The 13,957-nt window shown below is 46.9% G+C and overlaps 1 protein-coding gene across 1 annotated transcript; it reads right to left on the reverse strand.

Moving 5' to 3' along the window:
- Positions 1-475: 475 nt before the first annotated feature.
- LOC148473279 (uncharacterized) lies at positions 476-13,248 on the reverse strand. The gene is made up of 5 exons (XM_088459856.1): positions 13,102-13,248; positions 7,716-8,768; positions 5,643-5,766; positions 4,344-4,451; positions 476-1,734 (listed from the first exon to the last, which is right to left on the reverse strand). Exons 2-5 carry the CDS (start codon positions 8,754-8,756, stop codon positions 794-796), a joined length of 2,214 nt encoding a protein of 737 aa, XP_088315982.1. The 5' UTR covers positions 8,757-8,768; positions 13,102-13,248; the 3' UTR covers positions 476-793.
- Positions 13,249-13,957: the final 709 nt, after the last annotated feature.

The raw sequence follows: 13,957 nt of genomic DNA on the forward strand, positions 1-13,957 counted from the left end.
TCTCTGCAAATGGGTTGTGATATGAAATGTTGACATTCATCATATCGACATGGTCATAATGTTGACCATGTCGGCATTCATCATGTAGACAGTGATGAAATGTCAACAGACAAAATCGGCCTTTGTAGCCCAGCAGTGACTGATCTGCTCCTGATGGCTGCAGCGACAATGCGCACGCCTGGCTGAGCATTATGTGATCACAGTAGCAGCTGATTTATTCATACAGGTAACAGGATTACGAGTAACGGAATTTAGAGAGAGGGCCACACATGCTGTCTTCTAAATGTTTCAGGTTGGCCAACTTTATAATGCACTGAACAGATAAACACAAACTTGCCTGTAAATGATACTAATCAGAGGAAATTTGATATGAGCTAATTTTTGTTTTCAGGTTACAGTGAAACTAGAGAGGTTTAATTCATCACTAAGAAGGTAGTTTTGCACACTTTTCTATGTGAAAAACAAAAATAAACACCAATACAAATTAATAGATTGTATTTGAAAGGTGAAGTTTCTGTTTAATGTTCGACAAGAGTTTCATCATTAGCTTTCGTCTTACGAATAATCACAAAAATATCTTTATCCCCAGCGTGAATCTGCTTTAGATTTAGTAAGAGTTTAGTGAGAAGTAAAATCCATTCAACGTTTGGGGCATGACAATGGTTTATCATTTGTGCGGATAACGAGTCACCGGGATAGCTCCCGCCAATAGGACCAGGAAAATGGTCTCTGATCCCGTGTGATGTTGCTTATGCCTGGCAAGGCTTGTGTCGTCTCCGAAACATTTCCCACATTATGAAAATAAGAGCTTTTGCTCTCTAGTGTGAAGCTGCTGATGTTTGATCAGATTGGAGTTGACAGAGAAACATTTTCCGCACTCGAAACACGAAAACGGTTTCTCTCCGGTGTGGAGCCTCCGATGCCTTATCAAGCTGGATTTCTTAGCAAAACACCTCCCGCATTCAGGGCAGGAATAAGGTTTCACCCCTAAGTGAAGTCTCCGGTGGGCATAAAGACTGGAAGTCTGGGTGAAGCATTTCCCACATTCCGAACATGGAAATCGCTTGACGCTAGGATGAGTCTGCTTATGCTTAATGAGATCAAAGTTATTTTTGAAACATTCCCCACATTCCGTGCAAGAATACGGCCTCTCCCCTTTATGGATTTTCCTGTGTATTAGAAGATGTGACGGATTAGAAAAACAATCGCCACATATGGGGCACAAGTGAAAGGTTTCTCTGTGAATGCTCTTATGCCGCCCTAGAGCTGTGTAATCTAGAAAACTTTCCCCACACACGGAACAAATGAAAGAGTGTTCTTCCTTGTGGGCTAATTGGTGCTTAACAAGATCAGACTTCAAGCCGAAACATTTCTCACAATCCGGGCAGACAAAGACCTTTTCTATCCCGTGCGTTCTCTGGTGCTTGGCCAGACTGGAGCTGTCGGTATAACATTTGCCGCACTCCGTACACGAGTAGGGTTTCTCCCCGGTGTGAACTCTCTGGTGCCTGGTGAGATACGACTTATATAGGAAGAGTTTACCACAGTCTGGACATTCCTCCATGTGCGTAGGTATCGCGAAGTCTGGGAGTCCTCTTTTTTGCTGTGAGGCTACTTCAGTCTCCTCTAATAATTTTAGCTTTTCTAAATTTTCATTCTGTGCATCTCTGATAAGATGGTGCAGTAAAGCGACGTTACTTTCTGGAGGAGGAGTATCTGGGCTTACAGGTACATCTGCCAAGACAAAAAAATACAAAACAACCCCAATGATTAAAAGGATTATGTAGCAGTTCTTATTAGGTGTCCACTAGTTTAAAAAACATCCTTCATAAAAAAAAAAAAAAAAGGCTAAACTTGAAATCTGAGATTACTAAATATATGAGGTGCCTAAAAGGTAACAATCTTCACCATCAGCGATGACCTGGTCTGTGTTGTGCACGGATTCAGTATGATTTACCGCCGGCCGCATTGCATCCCGGCAGCAGTGGAAATCTCGATCGTCGAAAGGTAAGTATTGACAAACCTATTCTACCCCCCCAACCCTAACCCTCCCTTAGGGGTGGCTAACCCTAATCTCCCCCCCAAGTGCCTAACCCTAATCCCCCCTCTAAGTGCCTGAACCTAACCCCCCCTTCCCCGCCGCCTAAACCTAAGTTCCCCGTGGGGGGTGCCCAACCTCCCAGGGGGTGCCTAACCCTAAATCTCCCCCCGGGAACCCTAAACCTAACCCTCCCCCCCCTGCGGCTGTCCGTGCCCGGCTTACCTTCGATCGGTAAGCCGGTGTCGGGTTCCCGGCGTAGGGAAAATGACAGGCGTCGGGATTTCAACGCCTGTTATTTAACCCTTACCGGGATTAGACAGTCGGGAAGCCGACGGCCGGGATTCCGTCCATCGGCTTACCGACTGCTTCCCGTCGTGCACACACAAGTCACAGGGACCAGGATGGAGCCATAGCGTTGGCTCGTATCCACACAGGAGTTCTGAGTTGGGTGTATGGTAAACAGACGGGTTGAACTCACAAAAGGACCTGATTCTCAGTCGGACGCACGTGTGGCTTCTTTCCATACGGCCACGCAGCCACATTGCTACCCTATGCTGATGCCAGTATTCGCCCAGTTTATGCCGGGTGCAGAGATCCGTCTGAAACAGGAGACACATCTGCGTCGGCCTACACTCCCACAGGATGGATCAGTTCCTTGCACCGGCATGGCCGTCGCCCAGGAACGCCCTTTCACGGAAAGAGTGCTCCACAGACATATGGATCAATTTGTCCGCACCTTCACTTCCCATCCCTGTGTATGCATGGCATGGTGCATGCTCAGTATGTGATTGCTTTCTGCGACACAAACACGGGTTGAAGATATCTGCGGGATCCGTCTACATCTCCACTGGTATCCAACTTAGGGCCATATTCAATTACTGGCGATATTATCGACAATTTTTCGGTGATAATTTATCGCTGATTTTTCATGTAAAAATGGAGTAAACTTTTCTAAATTTTTAAAAAGGTGGAAAATGTGCATAATCCCTATTTTTGAGTAAAAATGTGGGGATTTCTTACAGAACCCTGTAGACAGCTCCCCTAATGATACTTTGGCAAAAAAAATTACGTAAATTGCGTACTTTGGTGAAAAATGACCGCTGAAATTTCTGACAATTTTTTTTTTTTTTTCGTGAAAAATGCCCCAACTGTTTTAAACATTACACGTGGCTGGCGCAGGCGTTCTTTTCGCGGTTTTAAAAAACCACCTGCGCCAGCCACGTGCAATGTTTAAAACACTTGGCGCAGCCTTATGGCCCTCCGAAATACCAGACCCAATACGTTAAACGCATTTTTCCCGGGAGAAAAAAAAATTTAGACCGAAATTTCAGCGCCCGTTTTTTGCCAAAGTACGCAACTTCCGGAAAATTTTTTTGCTAAAGTATCGTTACGGGGGTTATCCAAAGGGTTCTGTAAGAAATCCCCACATTTTTACCCAAAAATAGGGATTTTGCTAATTTTTTCGCCTGCCCTGGGCTGGAGAAGTTTTCTCCAGTTTTTAGGCGAAAAACCACCATTTTTCGCCTTCGTTGGCGAAATCGGACGCAAATCATGCGCAAATGGGCTGATACCGGCCGATTCGCAAACGACGGGGAAAACGGACGATTTTGCCTCAAATTGAATACGGCCCTTAGAACCAGGCCCATAATGCACATATAGCATGGAGCACCATACTTTGTTTTAGGGCTCCGTCAATACTTTCCACGTCTAAGCTCCACTACATTCACCCCAAACCAGCTGAAAAGGATCGCTACACCCTCCAACTTCCGTCTGACTCCGTGGCTCTTCTGTATGAACTACCATTTCCACATAAGGGCCAATACTACTTTCAGGTTGTTTTTGCACTGCTACCCAATGCAAATGGACAAAATCACCCATGTGCTTCTGTCCTTACAGTCAGCCTTTCCAAATATCTATTTATAGCAAAGTTTACAACATTAACGAAAAGTATCCTGCTCACAGATCAGAACAAAAATTATATCTGAGGGAATGGACTAAACATCTTTACGAATGCAGGCTGTCAGCAAACCTCTGAATAGAGACTGCCGTAAGCTGCATTGCAGCATTTCTGTCTGATTTTTTATTTTTTTTTAAAGCGGCAATCATTTAAATGGCAAAACCAGGTTGGTTTTGCCTTTTCAATTATTGCCGCTTTCAAACATTGTGTCTATTCGCTGGAATTGCACTGATGCCTGAAACTCACAATTACATTCCCCACACAATGACAAACTTAGTTTTAGGTGCATGGGAAGCTGCGGGTGTCAGCCTCTTACTCCTTTTTTAGACAATATGTAGCACTTACCAGAGCGGTGATCTACTGAATTCTCCTCAGACTGTGAGGGGCTCTTCACATAGGGTTCCTCCCCCCACTCAATCATCGATACAAGAGGAGGGACCACATTGATCCGCCCTGCGCAGGTACAATGACAAGACAGAAAAAATCAATTTAAGTAACTAGTTCAATTTATTTATTATGTTACAAAGGTTTAAGCATGGCATTTAGAGGTCGCATAGCAGGTGCAACAAATAAAAATGTTATACTTGGGTTGCACACAATAAAGGCAGATAAATAGTTGGGTGCAGTGAGCTCGCAGTGCGTGATGTAAGGTGCCCTGCCTTTCTGGTATATTATGACACAAATGAGAAGATACTGTGCTGCAGTCAGGGAATGGTGGGGGGAGAGATGAGCGAAACGAGTCGGATCATGTAGCTCAAGTGGAGTGTAATAGGAGCAGTGAGCGTGTGAACCTGAAATAAGTACGGTACAGATGTAAGTGGGTAACAAGTTTTATTGGTGTGGAAAGAGGCACCATGTAGTATCAGGGGATAGAATAATACGGTTATAAATTGTATCAAGATATATTATATATTTGTACGTTATGAAAATTTCGCCAAGTGGATACAGGTAAAAGGTCACCACGATTAGATATACACCATATATGGCTGGCCTCGGGATTATGGTAAACTGGACATAAATATTCTTGCAAATCTCATTTACATCGTAAAAGCATGGAAAGGGTTAATATGTGTGTAGGGACACCTCATCTCCTTCATTACTATTGGCTGCTTCCTATTGTACCCTCGCAGTAACCGTTAGACACAGCAGCACCTACAACACAGGGGGTAATGCGTAACCAAGGAAAAGGCCTCATCACTCTCCATGCAGCCCTCTTTATGCAAGTAGCCAATCACAGGGTAGCTATATGGTATCAGTCCAGTGGAGAAACAAAACAGAGCGGGACTAAAGAAGCAACTTTTTGGGAAAATTGGTCAGCCCTTGGGGTTTGGATTGCGGTCTCCTTCCAAGACCATTATGTGGGGAAAAACCTAATCTATGGATTTGGTAATTCACCCGGCCTTTATTTAATGATTTATAGTGTTACATAATCATATAATAAACATAACCATTGTATAGTTCCTTGTCTTCTATGTGCGGTACGGAACCTTATGGGACCTCGGTTTACATGGTAAGTCCCATGATAGTGATCCTAGAGTTTTAGACAAGATCTACAGAAGATTCCCTGGAGAAATGTTCATTTGTAACTGAAATTGTGCCTTCTCAAGTGATAGATTTCCTATAGAGAGGATAAGAATTTCGTACCTAGAGAGCGGAGGATCTGGTAATTCTCCACCATCACCTCCCTGTAAATTTCCTTTTCTTCTGTCTTTAAACAATCCCATTCCTCCTTGGAGAAGTGAACGGCAACTTCATCAAACTGAGATTTCTGCATTAAGGGGGAAAAAAGAGATTTCAATTAGTAAAGAGATAAACCAGTTTTTCAAACTCTGCCATTACAGTCCATTTATTAAGGATATCCATGCTTGAGTCCAGATAGTTAAATCAAATTGACTGAGGTACTAAATACAGATGTGTCCTCACTCGTCTTTGCTGCAGTCGCACCAAACAGCCCCTCCCAGCGCGCCTGGTCTCCTAAGACTCTGCTAGCAACGGTCGATTTTGCTTAATTTTATATGCAACATTTGTATATCTGTCAGTAGTGTTCATTCTAGCACCCTGCACCTGTCACAACCCGTGAAGTTCCTCTTCCTGCCAGGGGTGTCGCTCTCTACTCTTGTGCATCTAGCACACTCTGGTCTGTATCTCAGCAATTTGTTGCATTAGCTAGCAGCGTGTGCTAGAAGCACCAGAGCAGAGCGCGACACCTCAGGCAAGAAAGAGGAACTGCACGGGTGATAGGTGCAGGGTGCTAGAATGAACACTGTGTGTGACTGAGTCTCTCAATCAGCAACGATGCAGCGACCGCACACAGATATACAAGTGTCACATATCAAAATAATCAGAACAGTCTCCTGGTGCATCCTAGTCACCTAACGCTAACAGAGTTGTACAGGGTGATTAAGTGCAGAAGTAAGCACCACCTGTTCATGTCTCTGTTATGAGCTCACACCATATAGTAGGGTTAGACTGAAAGCTTGTAGTGATCACACCGCACCTACAACAGTGAGGCTCATCTCCTGGGTGGCTGGGCTGGGATGGGTCTGGTGGTGGGACGGGTGCGGCTGGAGCAGGGTCCCACATAGTCTGGGGTGCCAGATAAAATGGGGTGACCGCCCTCCAGAGACAGCATGCGGGTGGGATCCCGCTCCCTGTTTGTGGCGAGTGGGGACGGGAATGGTGGTGGTCTCCACTCCGTCGGTGGAGTTGGTCTGAAGGGTGACATGCTGTCCACTGGCTAGGACTGGAAGCATTAGGCTCAGAGCGGCCAGGCAGACAGCGATCACAGTTGTCACTGCAAGGAGAGGGCGGGCAGGGAGACTCACTATAAGCTGCACGGCACGCAGCCAGCTCCTAATAGGCAGGAGCGGGTCACATAGGACCCAGTAATTTCCGTTGTCGCCTAAAGTGCGTGAAAGATACGCTATGGTGCGTAAGTGCCATCCCTGGCATACGCCGTATGAGTTTTCAGAATTTTCTACTACCTGAACATCAGCAATGTGTTTGTGTCTCAGAATCAGACCACAAATTGTGGCCAAGGGGAGAAATATTTTCTTATACACAACATGATTCCTGTCAGTAATCCCAAGACCAGCAAAGGACACTGTGGCCAACTGTTTTTACCCTCCATTGGCAATATGTAATAACACAGACAAATAAACCTACTTAACCTGTGCTTTTAGATATAGGGGGAGACTCAAAGAGCGGCATGGTTCTGTTGGTCCCTCACAGGCTAATACAATACGTGTGTCCAGCAGGAAAACCTCGCCTTTTTCCCTCGCACCTCAAAGAGTTGCAACAATTAGCGTGTTTTTCCCAGCATAAGAACCTATGGGCTCAGCCGCACGAGCGAGGTTCCAACGTAACTTGCGCATAGATGAATCTCCTCATTGATTCTTGCAGCAGATATATTGCCCACCTTTACACCGCAATAACGTCTGAGGAAATGCCAATATTCGATTAAGTCTCCAGTGTTTTCTAAAGCACAAAGGGGGCGATTCGATTGTTTTTGCACCCTCCTGAGGTGGCTAGCAGAGATGTGCAATAAGTCCTAACCAGGGCTTTAGATTGGTCGTGACGAGCACAATAATGGGCGCAAAAACAATTGAATTGCTACATTGGGCGCCCATTAATTATCATCCCTAAAACAACAACTGAATCACCCCCAAAGAGTCTCCTAAAACACACATTTTTGGATACATTCTGAATGTCACTTACTTTTCCTACAGTGAGCAAACTACTGAGCAAAATCGGTTCAGACAGAGGAATTGCTTCCGTCATCATATCTCCCTTCCTTGGTTGGCTTGACCAGAGCTCGAACTTATGTCCGCTAGTACAATAAGCGTTTACGATCAGCGCCAGCTCATCCATTTTCTTCTCCAGTATTTTAATCGGAGATTTACACAAGCAACGTGCCGCACTACAAAGCTTCAAAAACAGCTGGTCCAGACACGACTCAAAAACAATGAATTTCCGCTCATCGGTCAAGTCCTCCTTCTCTATCAGTTTGTAGGTCTCCTCTGATGCTGCTCGCGATTCATGAACATTAACTGAAGTGTCCACTTGTTTAGTGTCACGCGGTGACTCATGGAAAGGGGACTTGGCAAATTCTTGGAAAATATTTTTTTCTTTTGAGTCAAGATCTAGTAGCGTATGGGCATACTGTTCTTTAGACGTCAGTTGTGTGTTCAGTGGAGTTGAGGGGCCACAAGGATATAAATAATCAAATTTTACCTCAGAAAAATTGTCTTCTACTTGTCCATTGTTTGTCAGCGATATTTCCTCCGTTTGGGTACTGCTATCCTTCTTTATACACCTTGGACCTGCAAATGTGTCACCGTTTCCCTCTCTGACGCATTTTTCTATATACATGCAGCCATTTGTGAGACTGATTCTGGGGATTAATGCAGAGATTGCACTGGAGACCTGATCGAGGTCTTCCCTTCGTCTCATGGGAGGAGGACTTATAGGTGGCTCAAAGATAGAGGGGACTGCTCCTTTCTTCAGGTAAATCTTGCTGCCTTTCCTAATATAGCAGTCTACTGTGAAATGTTCTGAGCACATGCGGTAGACGTCACTTTTCTTTTTCTCGAGAACTTGCTGTGCGAACCCATCCAGGTCTCCAAAATACTGTCCTGTTTTGACCAGCCATTTTTTTATTTCGGGGATGTTGTTTGGGAATCCGTGTAGCGTTACCGAGGGGTATTCCAATTTCCGCCCCGTTTTATGAGGGCACCCTTTTACGATGCAGTTTGGCATTTTAAATCATTCCTGTAATGGAGTTGAAAAATTACATTAGTGGCACTTATTTGATTTCTAACAGTTCAAATTATAAATGTAAAGAAATGTCGATCTGCTATTAAAAAACACAATCTATTGGAGGATTGTACTGTTCTGTTAAGATCATAGGCATATAAGAAATGTATATCTGTCACCTAATGATGGTGCAGGCAGCCATTTTGGAGGCTGAAAAGTAATTATGAGTGTAAAGCCTAGTTGAAGCTTTATTTTCATTAAAAAAAACAAATAAAAATTATAATTAAGAGATGCAGCTTTCTTCTCTATAGTTTAATCAGAACTTGTGTAAAGAACAAGTATTTGGTTCTTCTATACATGGGAGGAATTCAATTCAATTCAGTGCACTGTTAACTTCTGTCTGAACTAAGGTTCTGATTCAGAGCCGGACGCTCTGAACGAGCGCCTGCTCTGAATCAGGGCGTTTTTTTTTTTTCATAGTGCGGCCTTTTGGCCGCTCGCATAGCTGTGGGTTACCACCCACAGCTTATGCGAGAGTCCATGATGATGGTCGCGATGGTCAAGACCATCGCGACCATCGGGCTTGCGACGAGACCCTTGCAGTAGGGTCTCGTTGGCCGCAAGCCTTGGAGTGCTTTTGGCTCTATCAGAGCCAAAAGCACTCCCACTGACATCACTGGTTATGTCAGTGGGGCCGGACCCAGACGGTAGGCGTTCCCATGGGAACGCCTCTGTCTGGGCAGCCACGCCCCCGGCACGCCCACCAAAGGGGGTGTGCTGTCACTCACCATCGACAGCACGCCCCCTGTGGTGCGAGACCCGGAGCGACGGCTTGCCCGTCGCTGTCCGGGTCTCGCGCATGCGCATGATGGAGCAGCCTCCGTCGTGCGCATGCGCACTTGCCCAACATCGACCCGCTTGCGAGCGCTCAGCGCTCGCGAGCGGGTCTGAATCAGGCCCTAAGTCTGAGAATGCCAGTTCTCGCGACTTAACTTGGGTGTTTAGCTGAGAGAACCGGCATTCTCAGACTAAACTGCTGACCACAAGGCTGCTAGCGCCGCGCTAATCCAAAAAACAGCCTTGCGGTCCACACTTTGCCTAATGATTTCTCCTCGTACTCTCCTGAGGGTGCAAGGAGAAATCTGACTAGACTAAATAGTGCGCTGAATTGAATAGCTCCGGAAGCTCCCTCCCAGCGCTATAAACAGCGCACTGAATTGACTCCCTCCCCAGTGATTGCATGAAAATATCTATTGGAAGAACCATGGAGGGTTTCTTCTTTTTACCCCCACTGGTCTGGTTCTCCATAAAGCATGGCCATAAAATATATAAGATACTTACACGAGTAAGTTACGAAGAGAAACTTCAAAAAGAAAGCTCTAACAGTTCTCCAAATAGGATTATAGGATTTGCCAGGGCAGATTATCAAAAAAGTTATTCCCAGTAACGTAGGCAAACCGACTAAACATGAAATTTAGCCTGTGAATGAGGTATGACATGCCATTAGTGATAAAGGGTTCCGGTCTGTATATTGACAGACAAAATGTCGACATGCACAAAAGGTCAACACACAAAAGTTCGGCAGATACAAATTGTCGACACAAAAAAAATGGTCGACATATGATTTATTTCTTTTTTTAGGGTTAGGCATTTACCAGAGGGTTAAGGTTAGGCACTAGAAGGGATGGATCGGGTCAGGCACCTTAACCGACAGTTAGTGTTAGGCACCAAGGGGAGGGTTAGAGTGATGATTAGGACTAGAAAGAAAAAAATATGTGTCGACCTATTGTCTGTCTAACATCTGGTGTCTACCTAGACATTGTCTATCTTATTACTGTCTCTCTCATATTCCACAACCTGTCATAAAGGGGTAGTCATGTGAAATATAGGACATCACTATTGATTGAATACAAGCATATATTTCCATAAAACCCCATTGCAGCCATGTTGAATAGGTTAACTCCCTAGTCAGTGGAGTAGTGATACCCCAGGAGAGTTTATAGTGTGTAGCAGTTTGTTGTTTATTCTATTTCTGGGCTTTCCCAGGTGTAAGGGAGGCAGGCCTACAGCGTAACACACAAGTGTAAGGGAGGCAGGCCAACAGTGTAAACAGAGGTGTAAGGGAGGCAGGCCTACATCATAATACACGTGTGTAAGTTAGGCAGGCCTACAGCATAACACACGGGTGTAAGGGAGGCCGGTCTACAGCATGTCACACGGGTGTAAGGGAGGCAGGCCTACAGCATGTCACGTGGGTATAAGGGAGGCCGGCCTACAGCATGTCACACGGGTGTAAGGGAGGCAGGCCTACAGCATGTCACACGGGTGTAAGGGAGGCAGGCCTACAGCATGTCAGCCGGGGGTAAGGGAGGCAGGCCTACAGCATGTCACACGGGTGTAAGGGAGGCAGGCCTACAGCATGTCACACGGGTGTAAGGGAGGCAGGCCTACAGCATGTCACACGGGGGTAAGGGAGGCAGGCCTACAGCATGTCAGCCGGGGGTAAGGGAGGCAGGCCTACAGCATGTCACACGGGTGTAAGGGAGGCAGGCCTACAGCATGTCACACGGGTGTAAGGGAGGCAGGCCTACAGCATGTCAGCCGGGGGTTAGGGAGGCAGGCCTACAGCATGTCACACGGGTGTAAGGGAGGCAGGCCTACAGCATGTCAGCCGGGGGTTAGGGAGGCAGGCCTACAGCATGTCACACGGGTGTAAGGGAGGCAGGCCTACAGCATGTCAGCCGGGGGTAAGGGAGGCAGGCCTACAGCATGTCACACGGGTGTAAAGCTCCGTACACACACGGAGTGATTTTAAATGCACAATTTGAACTATATCGTTCAAATCTTCATTTTTGGCCTACCAGACCAGTGATGTGCGGCTACGTATGGACGATATCGTCCATGCATGCTGGCCAACCTGCTCAATATCGAGCAGGTTACTATAGGGACCTGCGATCGTTGATCGCGTGTCGCTATAGTCGTTGGTAGTTCCTGGTGTGCTGGATGATCGATGTCGATCAGCCAGCGATATCGTTATCGCTGCGTGTGTATGGAGCTTAAGGGAGGCAGGCCTGCATTATGTCACACAGGTGTAAGGGAGGCAGGCCTACAGCATGTCACACAGGTGTAAGGGAGGCAGGCCAACAGTGTAAACAGAGGTGTAAGGGAGGCAGGCCTACATCATAATACACGTGTGTAAGTTAGGCAGGCCTACAGCATAACACACGGGTGTAAGGGAGGCCGGTCTACAGCATGTCACACGGGTGTAAGGGAGGCAGGCCTACAGCATGTCACGTGGGTATAAGGGAGGCCGGCCTACAGCATGTCACACGGGTGTAAGGGAGGCAGGCCTACAGCATGTCACACGGGTGTAAGGGAGGCAGGCCTACAGCATGTCAGCCGGGGGTAAGGGAGGCAGGCCTACAGCATGTCACACGGGTGTAAGGGAGGCAGGCCTACAGCATGTCACACGGGTGTAAGGGAGGCAGGCCTACAGCATGTCACACGGGGGTAAGGGAGGCAGGCCTACAGCATGTCAGCCGGGGGTAAGGGAGGCAGGCCTACAGCATGTCACACGGGTGTAAGGGAGGCAGGCCTACAGCATGTCACACGGGTGTAAGGGAGGCAGGCCTACAGCATGTCAGCCGGGGGTTAGGGAGGCAGGCCTACAGCATGTCACACGGGTGTAAGGGAGGCAGGCCTACAGCATGTCAGCCGGGGGTTAGGGAGGCAGGCCTACAGCATGTCACACGGGTGTAAGGGAGGCAGGCCTACAGCATGTCAGCCGGGGGTAAGGGAGGCAGGCCTACAGCATGTCACACGGGTGTAAAGCTCCGTACACACACGGAGTGATTTTAAATGCACAATTTGAACTATATCGTTCAAATCTTCATTTTTGGCCTACCAGACCAGTGATGTGCGGCTACGTATGGACGATATCGTCCATGCATGCTGGCCAACCTGCTCAATATCGAGCAGGTTACTATAGGGACCTGCGATCGTTGATCGCGTGTCGCTATAGTCGTTGGTAGTTCCTGGTGTGCTGGATGATCGATGTCGATCAGCCAGCGATATCGTTATCGCTGCGTGTGTATGGAGCTTAAGGGAGGCAGGCCTGCATTATGTCACACAGGTGTAAGGGAGGCAGGCCTACAGCATGTCACACAGGTGTAAGGGAGGCAGGCCTACAGCATGTCACACAGGTGTTAGGGAGGCAGGCTTATAATATAACACACAGGTATGACATGACATAAACAAGTATAAGGAACGTCCATATTACTTTTATGACGTCACACCCGGTGCCTGTCACCATAATGTAAGACGTGCACAGTGAGTACAATGCAGATACCTCAGCGTCACCCTCCCAGTGACTTTCTGGCTGGCCCCGCCGCCGCCGCTACACTGTATCTCTCACACCGGAGGTGACTGCAAACATACAGGCTCTATGTGATGTCATTATTGGATCCCACTACTACAGCGCATGCGCCGAGCCCAAGAACGGTCCCCGCTATCCCCAAGTCAAAACTCTGTGGTGTTACCATGGATATTGATGACGCGAGCTCCGCGTTGTGTACGCTAGGTTAGACAACTGTGTGCTATTTTTTTGTCTTCATTAGCGGAGACATTTTTCCGAAGATACATGACCGGGCTATTCTTTACATTAGCCATTAACATTAGCCATTTCATGACCGGGCTATTCTTTATATTGCCACTTCCAGTCGTATATCATATATATTTCTTTCGTCTTGTTATAGAGGGAAAAATATGGGCAAACACATTCTGTTTTTTGGACCTTTGCACTATAACCATCAATGTATGGTGCATTATTCGATGACCTTCCCTAAATCTCCTACGTAGACCACCCCTAATTTTGGTTACCTTGAGCTCAAAATATACTACCCGCAGGGCCAGATTAAGGCTTGTAGGGGCCCCAGGGCAACTAAGTTTTGGGGGGCACCTCCAATAAAGTTGTCACCCTGCCCCACAGTGACCCCAAACATGTCACATGGTGCCCCCCATATACCCTGTATGGTGTACAGTGCCCCCCACATCCTGTCAGTGCCATGAGTACTTACCTCCCATGCCCGGCTACTTTTGAATGCTTCTAGCTCTGTGATTTGCATACAGCGCAGTGCAGCTGCAGAGGCCCCTCATCAGCATCACTGAGAAGATGATGCGTCCCATGACGCTGATGAGGGGACTCG

The sequence above is a fragment of the Taudactylus pleione genome, unplaced genomic scaffold (assembly GCF_031769625.1).
Source record: "Taudactylus pleione unplaced genomic scaffold, aTauple2 ptg000946l, whole genome shotgun sequence".
Classification (NCBI taxonomy): domain Eukaryota; kingdom Metazoa; phylum Chordata; class Amphibia; order Anura; family Myobatrachidae; genus Taudactylus; species Taudactylus pleione.